General features: G+C 47.4%; 1 protein-coding gene and 1 long non-coding RNA gene across 6 annotated transcripts in view; one reads left to right on the top strand and one right to left on the bottom strand.

Annotated features, from left to right (window-relative positions):
• LOC308474416 overlaps nt 1–16,570 on the bottom strand; it is a 42,691-nt gene that overhangs the window by 15,035 nt on the left and 11,086 nt on the right. The gene's annotated exons all lie outside the window — the stretch shown is intronic.
• The window catches only part of CLCF1 (cardiotrophin like cytokine factor 1), a 54,781-nt gene continuing 50,966 nt past the window's right edge, over nt 12,756–16,570 (top strand). For 2 of the 3 annotated variants that reach the window (XR_013984671.1, XM_081000635.1), the window contains exon 1: nt 13,793–14,088. Coding sequence is in view for 2 of the 3 variants with exons in the window: in XM_081000635.1 (XP_080856761.1) it covers nt 14,061–14,088 (28 nt within the window). In the remaining variant the exon portion in view is untranslated. Of the gene's footprint in view, nt 13,104–13,792; nt 14,089–16,570 lie in introns of those variants that run through there. The other variant, XM_081000637.1, reaches the window with a different exon arrangement.

The following is a 16,570-nucleotide window of genomic DNA, read 5'->3' as shown; positions in this document are numbered from 1 at the left end:
AATTCCCTGACGAGGAATCACGAGTGGCTTTCGTGATTGGGCATCTTGAAAAGGGGGCGAGAGACTGGGTTAGACCCCTGATGGCAGCGAATAGTGACGTCCTAAAGGACACGATGAAGTTCTTTCGCGCCATGGATCTGATGTTTTCCAGCGATATTGAACAGGGAGTGGTCCGCAGACAGTTAATGGCTTGCAAACAGGGGAGCCGATCTGTCCGTGAGTACTGGACTGAGTTCACCATGTTGATCCATAAATTGGGGTGGGATCTATCGGCGGAACCCATTCAAATGCTCTTTGAAGAAGGGCTTTCTTCGGCTGTGAAAGACGAACTTTCCCGGGCGCCCAGGGCGGAGTCTATGGACCAGCTGACCAAATCAGCGCTGACCATAGGAGCGCGCCAGGAGGCGAGAGCATTGGAGAGGCGGGAAGGGAAGGGGGAACGTTGGAAGGAGTTCCGCATTCCAGACATTCCAGAGCCAACTTTCCCGCCGGCAGAGCCGATGGAAATCGGAACAGCGCGCGCGCGCGCAGTTTCAAAGCCCAGTGAGGGGGGAAAGAAGGAGGGAAAAGGCGCCCGGAAATGCTATCTCTGCCAACAGCCAGGTCACTTTGCCAGAGTCTGCCCCCAGAGGAAGGAATGGCAAGGGATGGTAGGAGCTGTGGAGGGAAGAGAGGAAGAAATACCGAAGCAAGTAAAAGCCAACGCCTGGCTGCCACCGTCGGGGCACAGCAGCCAGGCCAAAGAGCAGTGAAAGTGCCCACGCCAGAACCTCCTAAACCCGCCCTAGTGATAGAAGTGGCGCTAGAGCTGCCAAACGGACACCCTCTAAAGATAAAGGCGCTGTTGGACTCAGGCAGCTCCTGCAATTTCATGAGCAAAGAGTTTGCAGCTGAACACCAGATACAGACGATCCCTTTAAGCAACCCCCTGCAGGTGACCACGATCGATGGCAGGGAGCTGTTGGGAGGAGAAGTCAGCTTGCAGACCGTCCCAATGATAATGAAGGTGGCAAGGCACACCGAACTGATAGCGTTTAATGTGGCCACCTTGGGAGGAGCTCCCATTATATTGGGGATGAGCTGGCTAGCGTTACATGATCCGCTGGTGGGCTGGCATCAGAGAGTGGTTTCTTTTGGTTCAGCACATTGCTTAGAACACTGCAAAGAGGGAAAGGGTTTGGCAGGGGCCCAAGCCACCCTAGCAGGGACTGAAGTAACGGAGAACGTGAAGGTACCACGACAATACGCAGATCTCCGCGACGTCTTCAGCGAAAGGGAAGCTGACCAACTACCCCCGCACAGACCCTTTGACTGTCAAATCAATTTACTCCCTGGGGCACAGCTCCCTGTAGGCAAGCTGTACGCCATGTCAGACAGAGAGATGCAGGAGCTAAGAGAGTTCATTGACAAGAACCTGAAGAGAGGGTTCATCAGAGAGTCCAGGGCGGTGGGGGGCAGCCCAGTGTTTTTTGTGGATAAAAAACACACGAACAAGCCGAGGCTTGTGTGTGACTTCAGGGCCTTAAATGCAGTGTCAGAACCAGTGGCTTTCCCTATGCCCAGGATTGACGACATTTTGACAAGGGTCAGGAAGGGAAAGATTTTTACTAAACTGGACCTAAGGGGGGCGTACAACCTGATACGAATAAGGAAGGGGGATGAATGGAAAACCACCATGTTCACCCCTTTGGGGGCATTTGAATATTTAGTTATGCCCTTCGGCCTACAAGGAGGCTCCGCGTGCTTTCAATCGTTTATGAACCACGTCCTGGGGCCTTTGCTTTACAAGAATTGTGTGGCCTTCTTAGACGACGTGTTGGTGTATTCTGAGAATGAGGAGCAGCATGTGAGAGACGTCAGAGAAGTGTTGAGCAGGCTGCAAGCCAACCAGCTGTGGGTGAAACTGGAGAAGTGTCAGTTTCATACCAAGGAGGTGGAATTCCTGGGGTATCGCCTGTCAGACAAGGGATTGGCCATGGATCCCGGCAAGGTCCAGGCGGTGCTGGAATGGAAAACACCCAAAACAAGGAAGGATGTGCAGAGGTTCCTAGGATTTGGGAACTTCTATCGTAAGTTCATCCGAAACTTTGCCCACCTGACGGCGCCCATTACGGACTGTCTCAGCAGTAAGAAGAAGTTCGTTTGGACTGAGGAGGCGGAGCGAGCATTTGAGGAACTAAAAAGGGCCTTCGCCTCGGAACAACAACTCCTGCATGTGGATTTACAAAAACCGATGAGAGTGGAAACTGACGCATCAGACAGAGCGATTGGGGCGGTGCTTCTGCAGCCAGGGAAGGAGGAGTCAGAGTGGAGACCGTGTGCCTTTTTTTCGCGAAAGCTGAACAAATCCGAGAGGAACTACACGGTGTATGACCGAGAACTACTAGCCATTCATGAGGCGTTCCGGAGATGGAGGCACCTGCTAATTGGCGCACAACATAAGGTGCAAGTGTGCACTGACCACAAGAACCTAGAGTATTGGAGGACGGCACGAGTGCTCAACCAACGGCAAGTGAGATGGGCCCAGGAGTTCTCCAAATTTAACTTTGAGATTTGTTACGTGCCAGGCCCAGAGAACATTAGGGCGGACGCTCTCTCACGCAAACCTGAATATTTGGAGGGGGAGGGAGCACCCGAAGAGAGACATGTCATTCCAGAGGACCGCTGGGTGTGTGGGGCGGCATTGGTGGGACAAAGAGAACTGGTAGAGGAAACAGAGAATGATGAATACGCCCAGAATAAGCTCAGAGGTCTTAGGGGTGAGGGAGAGGAACCAGGGGGTTTCGAGGAAAGAAATGGAGCTTTGTATTACAAAGGGGCACTGTATATCCCTGAAGGAGACTTAAGGGGGAGGGTACTCAAGCAGTTGCACGACAGCCCCACGGCGGGGCATTTTGGACAACACAAAACCATGTGGTTGGTCACCAGGGAATTTTGGTGGCCTAAGGTGAGGGAAGATGTACGGGAGTATGTAAGAGGGTGTGAGCAATGCCAGCGAGCCAAAGGGGAGAGGCGGGCACCGGCGGGGCTATTAGAACCCTTACCAACCCCAGAACGACCTTGGGAGGCAGTGTCGATAGATTTTATGACTGATCTGCCGAAGTCCAAGGGGAAAACAGCCATCATGGTGGTGGTAGACCTACTAACAAAGATGTGCCACTTTGTAGCCTGCTCGCATGCAGTCACGGCGGAAGAGACAGCGAAGTTATTTGTAGAACACATTTTTAGGTTGCACGGGGTGCCATTGAGGGTGGTCTCAGACCGAGGAAAACAATTTACTTCCAGGTTCTGGAGGAAGCTCATGAGCTTACTGCAGGTGGAGGTCAACTTTTCGACTGCCCGGCACCCTGAAACCAACGGGCAGGCGGAAAGAGCAAACGGGGTCCTCCAGCAATACCTGAGGTGTTATGTCAATGACAGAGAGAATGACTGGGTAGAAAAGTTGGCGCTGGCGGAATTTGCCTACAACAATGCCGAGAATGTGTCCACAGGGATGAGCCCCTTCTTGGCTAATTATGGGTGTCATCCCAGGGCTTTCCCAGGGGGAGAAGGGGAGAGATGGGGTGTCCCGGCAGCCGAGCATTTTGTAGAAGAAATGGAAGCAATCCATCGTCAGCTCCAACTCAACTTAGAAAGGGCGAAGGAAGAATACAAGAGGCAGGCAGACAAGAACCGAAGGGAAGGTGAAACCATAAGGGTGGGAGATAGGGTGTGGCTGTCAACCCAAGGGTTGCCGTTCAAAGGAGGTTGTAAGAAATTAAGACCCAGGAGATTGGGTCCCTTTGAGGTCATTCAACAGGTCAACCCAGTGGCTTTCAGGCTCCGGTTACCCAACCACATGAAACTGCACCCAGTATTTCACAGGTCGTTACTGTCACCGTATGAGGGGGGACGAGAAGGGATGGCCACTCGGGGACCGGTCATAGAAGAAAGGGAATGCAGCAGCCATGTGGCAGAAATCCTCGACGCCAGGTGGAAGGGGGATCAGGTGGAGTATTTGGTAGCGTGGGAAGGAGAACCGGAGTCAGAAAACACTTGGGTAATGGCAGAAAATATCAATGACGAGGTATTGATAGAAACGTTCCATCAAAGGTTCCCAAGGAAACCTCAGCCTGTGGAGAGGTTCCGGAGGGAATACTTTGGGACCACCGATGAGGAGGAGGAGTTGGAAGGATTCTCGGAATCGGAAGGGGAAGGGGAGATGGACTCTGAGGAGGAGGAGTACTTCGAGACCAGGAACCGCAACAGGTGGAGAGAAGTGTTCGGGACATCGGAAGATGAAGGAAGTTCATTCCGGGGTTTTGCCTCCTCACCGCCCGTAGAGGAGGGGGCGAGAGGGGATGAAGGGGGCCCTGGAGGGGAGGTGGATGTCAGGGAACTGCCATCGGAAGGAAGGGAAGTGAAAGGGCTCACACAGGTTGGGAGAGACTCAGCAGCTGAAGAGGGAACCAGTAGGGGGAGAGGAGCTGAGCTGAGGGAAAGGGAGCTGGAGGGATGGCTCAGAGACACTTCCAGCGAAAACAGTGGGGAGGTTTCAGGACCTCCTGTAGGGACACCCACTCCTCGCCGGAAACTGTCACGCAGAGAGTCCAGAAGACGTGTTTCCGTTAAGGAGCTTTTATGTTGGAAGCGATTCCGAAAGCAACCACTGTCGGAATCTGCCAGCGACTGACGGAGCCATGTTTAAGGGGCTCCGTTACAGACAGAGGTTTGCAAACTTGACCAAACTCTGAGGGACTAGGATTTTACACACAAGCAGCTCATCGTCCCATCACAAGTACTTTCCTCACTGGTGCTCCCCAGAAACAGGTATTTCAAAGCAATACTGCTTCTAATACTGAAAGCAGTACACAGCCATCAAAGCTAGAAGCCTTTGATAGCTTTAGCCTTCATAAGTTTGTCCATCTAAATTGGTGTCCATCACTACATCTCGTGGGAGCAAATTTCATAGATTTAACTAAGACGGGTTTTATTTTGTCCTTCCTGAATCTTCAGCTTTAGCAGATGTCCCTGAGTTATAGTATTATGAGTTAGAAAAACATTTTCTAATCCATCTTAAACTACTACTCAACTTTTTTAAAAAAAAAACAAAACAAAATGAAAAACTGTACACAATCTTATTTTAGTCCACAAAGCTTAGGCCATTTGTTAGTCCCTAAAGTGCCACAAGACTCTTACTTGTTTTTGTTGCAAGAGACCAATGTAGATATATTTCTCTGAAATGTCTTATCTTAACCTGAAACATGTTATTGTTGTATTTGGGTGACAGGAGAAATCTCACTGAAAACAAAGGTTTTCACTCTCAGCCGTAAAGGAACTCCCCAAACTTCCATCGCTTTGATCATATTTACATGGAGTAATAATGTTGCTACAGAAAGACCAATAACATTTACACGTAACTCTCACATAAGCACCTAATGCTGCTTTCCATCTGTATAGCACATTGTCTTTCCAGACTCCCAATTTAGGACCTAAACACCCTTAAGCCAGAAAAAAACAACACATTTTGGGCCTGCCATGGGGCGGGGAATGAGGAGTATGTAGGGCCAAACACATCATTATTCTATGGCTTGCAGACACTGATGAGATGCTACTACTGTGCCTCAGGTCCCACTCCGCAATGGAGCATGCCGTTTCCCCTCTGGTTCATTTAACATTGAGTGCCATAGCTCAGTGGCATAGCACATGGTTTGCATACGAAAGGTCCCATGTTCAATCCCTGGTTATCTCCAGGTACGGCTGGGAGAGACTCCTGCATGAAATCCTACTGCTGGTCTGTGTTGACAGTACTGAACTGAATGAGCCAATGGTCTGACTTTGTATAAGGCAGCTTCCTATGATCCTAGTGCTCACTGTGTGTTACAAGTAAAAGTCTTAACGCCATGACAAAGGTATATTATCTGGTTGTTTCTTTTTAGCATTCACTGTATTGAATTTACTTGTGGCTGTAGGTAGAGCAAAGCTCCCACAAATGTGACCAATGGTGGTTCCTGTCCAGGATTGCCAAAAGAACATGAAATGATAAGTCTGTGGAGCACCCAACCCCATTAATCACTTTGGAATGTCAGCTTATAAAATCCCATGACGTCATTTCCCTGTCACAGAGTCAACTCCTTTGCCAATCCCTTTAGTGGATGGATAGGAAACAGGTAAGAGGGGAACCTCGAGTGAGAGGGTTATGAACTTGAAAAGAGCAGCTGTGGGAAGACAGCACAGGCATGTGGTGGAGCGGGAGCAAGGAATGAATGAGAGGCAAGAGGGGAAGGGCTGGAAGAGAAGAGAGCAGCATCTTTCTGTGACATCAGCATATATTTATAGCATGGAGAATAGAACCAGCAGCCATTGCTAGGGTTTGCAGCAACCTTCGCCAACCTGGAGCTCCCCAGACATTTCAGACTAAAACTCCCATCAGCCACAGCCTGTGTGTGCTGGAGAGCATCAGGCACAGGTTGATGGGAGTTGTAGTCCAAAACATCTAGAGGGCACCAGGTTGGGGAAGGCTGGTTTACAGTACTAACAGCTAGGATTTCAGCCTGATGCCTGTGGAATCTTCCTAGTGATATCACTGCAGGCTGACGGAAGAGCCAGAAATGTTATATGATTCTCCTGTCCCACTGCCCTTATTTAAACCTTTGCCAAAACAACAACAAACCACTCAATAAGAATAGCTATTGGGGAAGTGGGGGGGGGGGGAGAGAGGCTGGGAAGGAGCTCAATCAAACATTGGCAGTGGGAGGTTTGGCTAGTGCTTGGGCCTCTAGAGATTGGGGGAAGGACTCACCCCTCTCTGGTGAGCTCAAAACCACCCACAGTGCTTCCTGTGATGCAGCAGGGTAGGGGGAGGGAGGTGAGAGAGGCAGGGCTGCCAATGGTAGAGCTAGGCAGCCTGCCAGGACTTTGTGAACCAGGTGGTACCCTATGCTTCCATGCCAGGGATTGGGCTAAGTGTCAAGCAAGGACACGACCCGCAGAGGCTGACTTCTTCATGAGAAGGCCAGAGAAGAAGAAGCCTTCAAAACTTCCAAAACTCTAACAGTCCATGGAAGAATCTCTGGTCTGCCAGGAGTGATCAGAAGGGTGGCTGTGGGGCTGAGGGACTTCCTGCTGCTCCCTGGAAGGACTTCTCAAAAGGCCAGAGCACCCGCCTGACATATGGGGAATGTGGGTTCAAATCTTCACTCTGACACGTCCCTGGCAGATTTGGGCAAGTCCCTTTCTGACCTACATCTCAATCTGAAATGAGGATATCTCAATTCTCTGGTTAGGCGGCAAAGTGCATTCCATGGCATGAAGTACCAATACTTCGGGAAAATGGCTGAAGAGATTTTAAACATGGGCAGCAGCAAGGAATAGAAAGGAGTTCACGAAAGCGCTGAAGACGGCAGGATGCAAGATGGCAGGATGCTTGGTGGTTATTTAATGGAGACTGAAAAGAGAAGAAAGCCTTTAACTGATCACCTCCTCATTAAAGGGGTGCTTGGACATGCAAACTGGAGTCGGCCACAATTCATTGCTGCGGGAGGAAAGAGAGTCGGAACTGCTTTTGGTGGCATTTACAAGAGTACCACAAAAGCAATGTTAGGTACTTCTGAGTTCTAAAAACCGTACTTTGATTTCTGTACAATTAATATGCATTTTAAGAAATAGACTACCTAATGCCCCAGGAGATCCCATTCAGTGATGTCATGTGCAGGTATCCCAGAATTCCTCTTAACTCTACTTCCTAGAGGGCAATTAAGCTATAATTTCTGCAGTTGTCAAGAGGCACCCTGGAAAGGGGGGAAAGAAAGTTTTATTTCCACAATATTCCTGCAGATGTAAGGAACAAGAATTATGGTATTAAAAGTGGGATCCGTACTCTTCCTACTGCTGCGTTCAAAGTGTGAATAGTACAGGAGTTAGGAAGCATTAAGCACAGCAAATGGCTGGTTAAAGTAACTGTGTGAATGTGGTCCAGGAATGCTGAGGAGATGGAAGACTGCCTGAGGCAAAGGCAAAGAGCGAACAGAATTTATATGTATCTGGCTGTCAGATCCAAGCTGGATCAATTTAGCAGACCTAACGAGACATTCACAAGATCACTTAATGCAGAAAGGCAAAGCGTTAAAGCACTTTATCTTTACTCAAGCTTGTTTTTCAAATCTTTTAAGAGTTGCCACATGAAGCAATCTTGATCAGTCTTTTTAATGGCTGGGATAATAAAAAACAACAAGCAAGGATGGTATTTACTCCACATTAATTAGCAAGGGAGCATATATCAACTAAAGAGCACACTGACAATGCTGCAGGAGTAGTCCTTTTGTCAAGGCATATAACCATCTACATAACATAGAGAGGCTTCTACGGTTAGGGTTTATGTGCCTGCTTCCTAACATCGTCCCCCCCCCCCCCATATTATCTAAAGTAGACTTTTCACACATACACACTTGCTGCAATGAAATGAATAAGCTGAAATGGAACCGTGGGCATTTCTGCAACTCCCCAAGAGGGTGAAATTTAAAAGTTCTATTTGAGATGACAACAGAGAACTGCAGGAGCAAAAAAAGCATCACTCTCGTGCTTCCTGTCTGTCTATTCCCCCAGTTTTATAACATCTGAAGCAGCTCTGGCTTCAGGGAAACATCTGTGTTCCAGCCAGAACCCTAAAAATCTCACTTTTAAAAAAGTATGTTTTGAGACCTCATGGTTGTAGAACGACACTTAAAAGGTGAAGGCAGAATCTGTTGTAAAACCAGGGTAATCTGTGGGTGGGTTAAAGTGGCCAGGAAGTGGAGCTTCATTCTGTATAACTCCTCAAACTCCAGCCAATGCTCCCCCACATTCTCAGTGTCCTGTATATGTCATTCCTCACCAATAGTTCTGAAAAAGAAAACTTACGAGAACAAAGCTCACAAAATATACACTAATATGTATTTCCCAACCACACAATTAGGGTTAGGTTGCTTTTTTGAAGTACAATTCCTGGAACACTTGAATATACATCTTTTGGCAGAGGAGAAATTTGTATTATTTTAAGCCTTAAGAAGGAAGCTGCCTGTGAGAAGCAAGTATTTTTTTGGAGAGCAAAAGGGGCTCCCCTTGTCTTTTGGTTTCCACAATGGTTAGAATTAGTACCTACAGTCAAATGTGTTAGGGCTCATCCACACTTGCCCTTGTTCCACTGCTCCCCCCCCCCCGAGGAAACCCCTCTCTTTATCACCGAATCAGAGTAAATGTCAATTAGGTTTCCCAAGGACTGATATTTGCTCCAATTCAGCTGTAAAGAGCTGGTGTTCCCAGGGAAAGCAAAGGGGCAAACGGTAAACTGCTCAGACCCATGCCGTGCCTAGAAAGCACGAGACAAGCAGAAAACCACTCAGACCCGGGATAAGCAAAATGTGGATGAGCCCTTACTCTTGTAAGGCAAAATAATGTGCACTTTGGGTCAGCTGTAGTTACCAAACAGGCCTGGCTGTTAATCTGGAATGCAAATCTCTTAAGGTACGTGTGCCCTTTCTCCTATTCAGAGTGGCTCTGCCCCAGGTTCTGATGTACCAAATTATAACTCACATAACCCATAACGACCCAAAGGATGCAAATTGTCTTCACAAGTTTTGTAAACTGGTCGTATGACACAGCTGCTGCTCTTTCAGTCTGTAAATTCCCACTGTGTGCTTTGGGCATGCGTCTCGTCTACATTTCTGGACCCAACTACTGCTTATTCAGGACAGGAAGCTGATGAACTGTGATCTAGATCCGGGTCTCTATTCCACCATGTTTCATGGAATGTGAAAAAACTATATTGTAAAAGTAGGGTTGGGGGACCTATGGCCCTCCAGACGCTGCTGGACTCCAACTCCCACCAGCCCCAGCCAGCATGGCCAATGGCCAAGGATGATGAGAGTTGTAGTCCAGCAACATCTGAAGGACCACAGGGTCTCCCAGCCCTGTTGTAAAGGAATATGCTTGTATGTACTGGGAAACAAGCATGTTGTGAACCCCTTCACTATTAATTTTCAAACCTTTTTTGAAATTTCCTTGGCTGCTACTGCATATTAGCAGTTTCACGGCATGTGGTCAGTTCTAGCTAAGTCACAATTTGTTTTACAGGATCCTTCTGATTTCAAGGGCTGGCTGTTGCTCTAGAGCATTTTTAATACAGAAGGACAAAGCACAGGTCACATATTTTTCACATGTCCTTGGCACATGATGGGTGTCTTTTACGCTCCAAGCTTCCCAAATGCCCCTTTTTAAATAAAAATAAAAATAAAATAAAATCTGGAAGTTCAAGGTTCAGAGTTTATCTGCTAGAAAAGAATTTTATCTTCAAATAGAAGCCTCTCTTCTTTAGCTCAAGAACCAAAAACTCACAACTTGGGATATGCCTTTCTGGGTCCCACACTGCACCTTCCCTCATACAACCCTCAAAGCCCATTTCAACTAATTTTGCACTCTTTTGCAGCAGGCTCAAGAAAACACAGCATGGAACAAGGACTAGGCAGCGATGTGCCTGAAAACTTCTACGCATTTTACAAACATGTAAACTTCTGTCTAGACAAAAAGAAAAGGCAGCGCTTTGTGCAGGACTCAGTTTCTTGTAAATATATAAATTGGACTGCTGCTGCTTACCTTAGATTTATTTATTCTGTACACAAAAGAAATACCAGTTCACCTTGGCCTTATTGGAGGTACATAAATCTCCAATGACTAAGAAATAAATGGGTGTGTGAAACAGTTAAGTGAATAGTTACTTTAAATAAATAATGGAAAGCCCATGAATTCACAGCTTAAAACATTTTATAAGACTTAAAATGCTGAGTGGTTCAAACTCAGACTACATTTGAGAAAAATGCTAAATTTCACCTTTTGGAGGCACAAGGCTCTTGGAGGGCTGGAAATGCTAAAATTAGTTGTGTCTGTGAGTGCCTTTGTTTTTACACAAAGCACTGCGCGAAAGCCTGCAAGGGAAAAAAAGGAATACGTCCCCCAACCCCTCTTTCCTAAAGTTCAAAGCCCTATAATAGTTTTTCCATGTAAATAACGAGTCAGGTTTTAACAATGAAAAAACATATATATTCACGAACGCAATTAATTTTGGATGAAGTGATTGGATTTCCTTGTACAGCACAAAGCCCTTCTCTCCCTTGCTTTTCTTGTTTGCAAAATATGTAAATATTTAGTAATGTGAATAAACAAGCTTTGGTTCCTTTTTTCCTTCATTTTTGCTATATACCTGACATGCCAGCTTTAATAACATTTGATAGTTTATTTTAAATGTGAAGTTTATTTCCAAAGTCCTCATCTAGTTAGAAAGACTCCCATCAGCAAAGTCAGTCCTAATCAAAGGAAGGGTAATTGAAAATAAACAATTTCTTAGCCATTTAAATTCAAAGAGAGAATTTCTTCTGTCAGATAACTTTTTTAAGCAACATGGGGTGGGGGAAAATACATTTCAACGCAGCTCAAAAGCCCCAACAAAAAACAACCTCTACACCGATCCCAGAGCTCAGCAACTGGGTAGCAGAAGGGACGGAATGCAAACACTCAAACTAATGCAGTGGAGGTTTGCTGGATCAGAACCACTTATGCTGACAATTTGCTAATGGAGATGTTGCATCTGCAAGGTCTGCAGAACTGGGGCCTGTCAAAAAAATTGCTTGCTTGCATGGTTACATGTGTGCAAACCCTGATGAATGGGGCATATCAGTGTTATACTAAGTGGACAAATATGAACAACCAAACCAGCGCTCAGAACTGGTGGGGTGGGGAAAGCTATGCTAAGTTGTAAGGGTTCTATGAGAGATACAACACTATCTTTCATTAAGTAGGGTGCTGCTATCACTTCAGTATTAACGTTTCCATTCCCATACATATCACTTGCATGGCTATTTTTAAAGGAATACTTCCTCTGTAGCAAACCTAATGCCCCCCCTGAAAGCTTTTGCAGCCTCCCCTGTTTCCTCATCAGAGTCCCTTTCCAATGAGTCCATCCAGCGTAAGGGAGGTTGCCCCTAAAGTTGGAAAGCAGAGTGCTGAGTCACAAGCCTTGTGTTGAAATAGGACTGACAAGTCTTTTGCTGATTAATGAATTACGATTAGAACCTATATATGTATATATTACACACAAAGGAACGGAAGGAAGAACACTGGGATGAATGAGAGACAAATGTGTATGATTTTTTTTTTTTTCTGGGCGAAGAGAAAGAGACAAAAGGCCCCCTTACCAATGCCCTTGACTGCCTGCCTGCTGAGCAAACTATCTCTCGGTACTCACTCCTACATCAGCCTTTCATGACATCTGTCGCCTGGAGGTTTAGTCACCTGCTGGTGACTAAACGCCACCACTCCGATTGTGAGAATGGGACAAGCATCCGACAACAACCCACTGGCAAGCCATTGTGTTTTGTTTCCTGCAAAAGGGCAGTGGGAAGGCAGCCGCCGGCCCCAGTTGCTTGGCACTTGGCTGGGGCGCGGATGTCAAAAAGCCTGCCGCAGACCGGGCCAAAAGTCTGGGCCAAGGGGATTCTTAGACAGGCAAGTACTGCAGGGAGTCAGAACGGGAAGCATGAGGAAAGGCGAAAGAAGTGGAGAAAGAGAATGGGTCAGTTTCTCCCGTCTATCCCCACCCCTTCCCCCCCCATCTTCCTCCCCCCCCCCATCTCCCTCCACCTCCCTTTTCCAAATCTGGCATTTCAGCCTAGACAGGGTGGCTTCACACACTCACCTCGCCTTGTCTCTTTGTAGGGGAGAGGAGCCAATCTGCGGTGCCTCTCCTCCTCCCCCCATGCCCCCCCACATACTCCCACCCTCTGGGACTGGGCTTTGCTTTGTGGTTAAAGCTTTACACGTCAGAAAGGAGGAAAGGGGGGGGGGTAGAAGGGAAGGTTTCGTGAATATCTTCACCAAATTAAAAAACAACAACAAACCACACACACACACAAAAACCAAACCCACAACCAAACCCTAGTGAGTGGGATTGGCAAATGGGATTATTAATCCTGGCCCAGAATAAAGGAGGCAGCAGACTCCATGCAGACCCCTCGGTGAAAGGAAGCATCCAGCCACACACCTACCTTCAAGGGCTGCGCCGGACTGGGGCTTTAACCAGATGGAGTTCAGAGCAGGTAGGAGTCCTGGGTACCTTTCTGCAGGCCTCCCCTCCCTGCGCAGGGAAGCCAGCCCACCTCTCCCCACTGAGAACCTCAACTGAGCCCTCACAAACACGTTCAATTTCTCCAGCATTTACTGGAAGACCCCCCCCCCTTCTTCTTTTTCTTCTTCTTTTTTTTTTGTTAAAAAATGCCACTAGCAAATCTTGGCAGCATCCAGAGATCTAGAGAGCGGGGTTGGGAGGGGGTTAGGGTGGGGTATGGTGGGCTGGCATTTCCTCTGGATAGTTCTTTAACAAAACAAAACAAAAGTTTTCTCCCGCTTCCTTCTTTACTTTGAGGGAAATGCATACTGCTGGCTCCTTTACCTTTCTCTTGCCCCTCCCCACCCCAAAGTTTGAAGAGCTGCAGTGGGGTATGTTGAGGTGGGTGGCAAATGTGGGGTGGAGAGGTGGGGGGGGGGGAGAGAGAGAAGGAGAAAGAAATGAATGACCCTCCGCTTGTATACAATTGCATCAAATACATTCTTGAAAGCAACCTGGTTCTGCTTAACACTTGATTTAAAAAAAAGGAAGGGAGGGAAAAAGGAAAGGCAGCCGCTTCGAGAGAGGGTGTATGCACTTTTTTCCCCCTTTTTCTTTTTTATATTCTTACATTCCTGGACACCAATCAAAAGAGCAAATCACGGGAGGTGGAAGAGGAGAGAGAGAGAGAGACACAGAGAGTGGTGAAAACTTTGCACACATACCAAAAAAAAAAAAAAAGCGTACAGACAACTTTTCCCACCTAACACCCAGCAAACACAAACCAAAACAAATAGGGAAAAGGGGGGAGGGAAAAAAAGGAACGGAACCGGGGGCAGAGCCAGCCGGGGAGAAAGGCAATTTTTTCACTCTGCGCCAGGAGCTTCGGAACAAAACCGTTTGCCTGCTAACCCGCAGCGTCGCCCCCAGCCCAAACTCTGAGTCTACTATGCTATGTGTTGCTGGGGGGGGTCCAGGTAAGGGCTCGCATCTCATTCAGTTTTGAGAGGGGGGATGGGGCGGCGGGGGGTTCTTGCCATGCGCCTCATCTTCCCCCCACCCCAAAACCGCTGCTGATTCTAATTTGATTTGATTAAAACGTCTGTCTGGCTTTGGGACTGATTTAAGACTTTCCCTTTGCCCCCCCTTCTCTCTTTTTCATGCATGTTTGTGATTACTGGGGGGGGGGGGGGAGAGAAGGGGAGAGAGAGACGCTGCTTAGTAAGGGAATAACATCCAAAACTGACAGAGGAAAATCAAAGTCACCAGCATTTTAGACAAGGGCTATAATGGGTTACCACCCCCCTTGTCGTGCTTTAAGTGCTGCCCCAGCACAGAAAGAAAGTATGTTTGGTTACCAAAATAAAGGTTTGTTTGTTTGTTTTTAAACAAAGAACAGGAGAAGTGAAAGGGGAGGGGGGAACCACCCTGAAGCAAGTTTTTTTTGCAAAGAACGAGGAAACGTCCTTTGCTCTGGCGGATGGAGGGGGGGGCACAAAACCCTAGGAAGTGTCCAGTCTTCCTAAATAATGTTAGGGGTTTTTGTTGCTGTTGTTGTTAATCCTTAGAGTTTTAACATTTGCAGCCGGTTAACAAAACTTTTCTTGCTGTTACTTTGAAAAGGTTGGAAAGGAGTTGCGGAGGGGGGTGCGATTACTTGGAATGAGAGAACTTTTTCCTGCAGGGTGTAATTTTTATAAGCAATGGGGGTTTTGTGTTTTGCAGACAACACCCCAGGCTTTCTGGGAGAGGGCTTGTGTTTAAAATAAAATAAAAATGTAAAAACAAGCCTTAAAAGGTCAAAAGTGGTTTGTTTCCTGGACTGGCTCTTTTGACAATCACGCTGTTTGGGGGAGAGGGGAGTCTCTTGCTCCCACAGTGTCAGCTATTTTAAAAAGAAAGAGCAAACAAACAAAGCAAAACAAAAACAGAAAAATCTTTGGGATTTTTTCTCCCTTGCCTGGATGCTGGAAAAGGCAAAGCAGGGAATGTGGAGGGGGATATGCCGGAAAATGTGAGGCTGAGGAGACCAGTAGACAGGCATACGCAGAACTTGCTCTTTCATGTCTCAAATGAACAACAGCCCAAATTCTCACTGCTAGGTCTGTTGGGGAAAGATGCTGCCTATCGGCTTGGGTCTCTTTACTGCCGGTCAGTTCTGCTCCTTGGCTGAGATAGCCAGGAAAAGTGAAAAGGCATGGGAGGGGGGCAGCGCAGGCAGGGAGGGAGAGAATAGAGCTAAAACTGATAGACGCAAATGGTTCTATCACTCTCATCCAGCAGCTGCAGCTAGCAGCCTGGGACTAGGCATCTTTTTAAGGGATTTCTCTCCAGAACAGCCCAAATTAGAGAGGGATCCTACCCAGCAATAGCTGTCAAAGTGCCATTTGTTGGCTCTTTTTGCTTTAAAGCAGAAAGCTGCTTAGAGTTGGGTAGCGGGGGGGGGGGGGGAGGGGAAGGATGCTGCACAGGAGGGAACTGAATGGGGTAGGTGTGACTAGAAAGGGCAATGGTGTGCTGGGAAATGGCACAAATGCATGCATGTGAGATTATCTAGAGGGATGATGTCTCTGGAAATGAGTTTAACCCTGTTTGCCTGCTGCATAGTTGGGCACCAGTGCAGGCTGGCAAGCAGCAGGCAACACGGCCCCCTGTTGTGTGCAAGAGGGGATGTGGGAGCCCATCCTCCAAACAGACAGCCAACCGTCACACCTGAAAAGGCTCTATGCTGTGGAATACCATGGCTGCAGATCCACTGTACTCATAGGAAGGTCAACCTTAGCTTATATGTGCAGGGATAAAAAGGTGGCTGGAATACAAGATCACTGCTATGGAGGGAGCATCTCAAAAGAGAGGCTTGGACTATCCCAGGGAAAGTATCCAGGCATGTTATGGAGCCACATGTAGATTGGAATACACTCCCTAGTTAAGGACCATACATACTCCTCATGCTCAAAACAGCCATGTACATCCATATGCATGTCCATGGCCACACCAATGCATCTCCTTTCCTACAGATGCTCCTCATTAAATTTGCTGCTCAGAGGTAATGGGGCTGGGAGCCTTTACTATTGGCTTATTTTCCATTTCCAACTGTCCATCCCAAGTTGGCAAAGACATTAAGAGCCCCCAAAAGGGTCAGCTTTGAATGAGTTTTGTTCCTGGTGTTGATGAATAGCAACATCATTGCTGTGAACTGCATGTGGAAAGGCCAACTACTCTTGTCGTTCTCTTCTTAGGAGCCAAAGTGTTTTATTGCACTGCCCGGTGGCTTAGTGGAACACCTTTTGAAAAAGCACACACATGGTTGTCTGCATAAGGATGTCCCCTCTTGCGAATGGCAGCATCTGAGTAAGCTCTGGCCCTGCTGAGGACAAAAGTGGGGGGTGGAATTAATTTCAGTGCGTGAGAAGGGTAGAAATCTGTGTGAGATAGGGCTTGCTTAGTATAACAGTGTGG

This window comes from Podarcis pityusensis, assembly GCF_964106645.2.
Source record: "Podarcis pityusensis genome assembly, chromosome: 1".
In the NCBI taxonomy this organism is placed as follows: Eukaryota; Metazoa; Chordata; class Lepidosauria; order Squamata; family Lacertidae; genus Podarcis; species Podarcis pityusensis.
The sequence above is the reverse complement of the archived record's forward strand: the minus strand, read 5'-3'. Positions and strand labels throughout refer to the sequence as shown.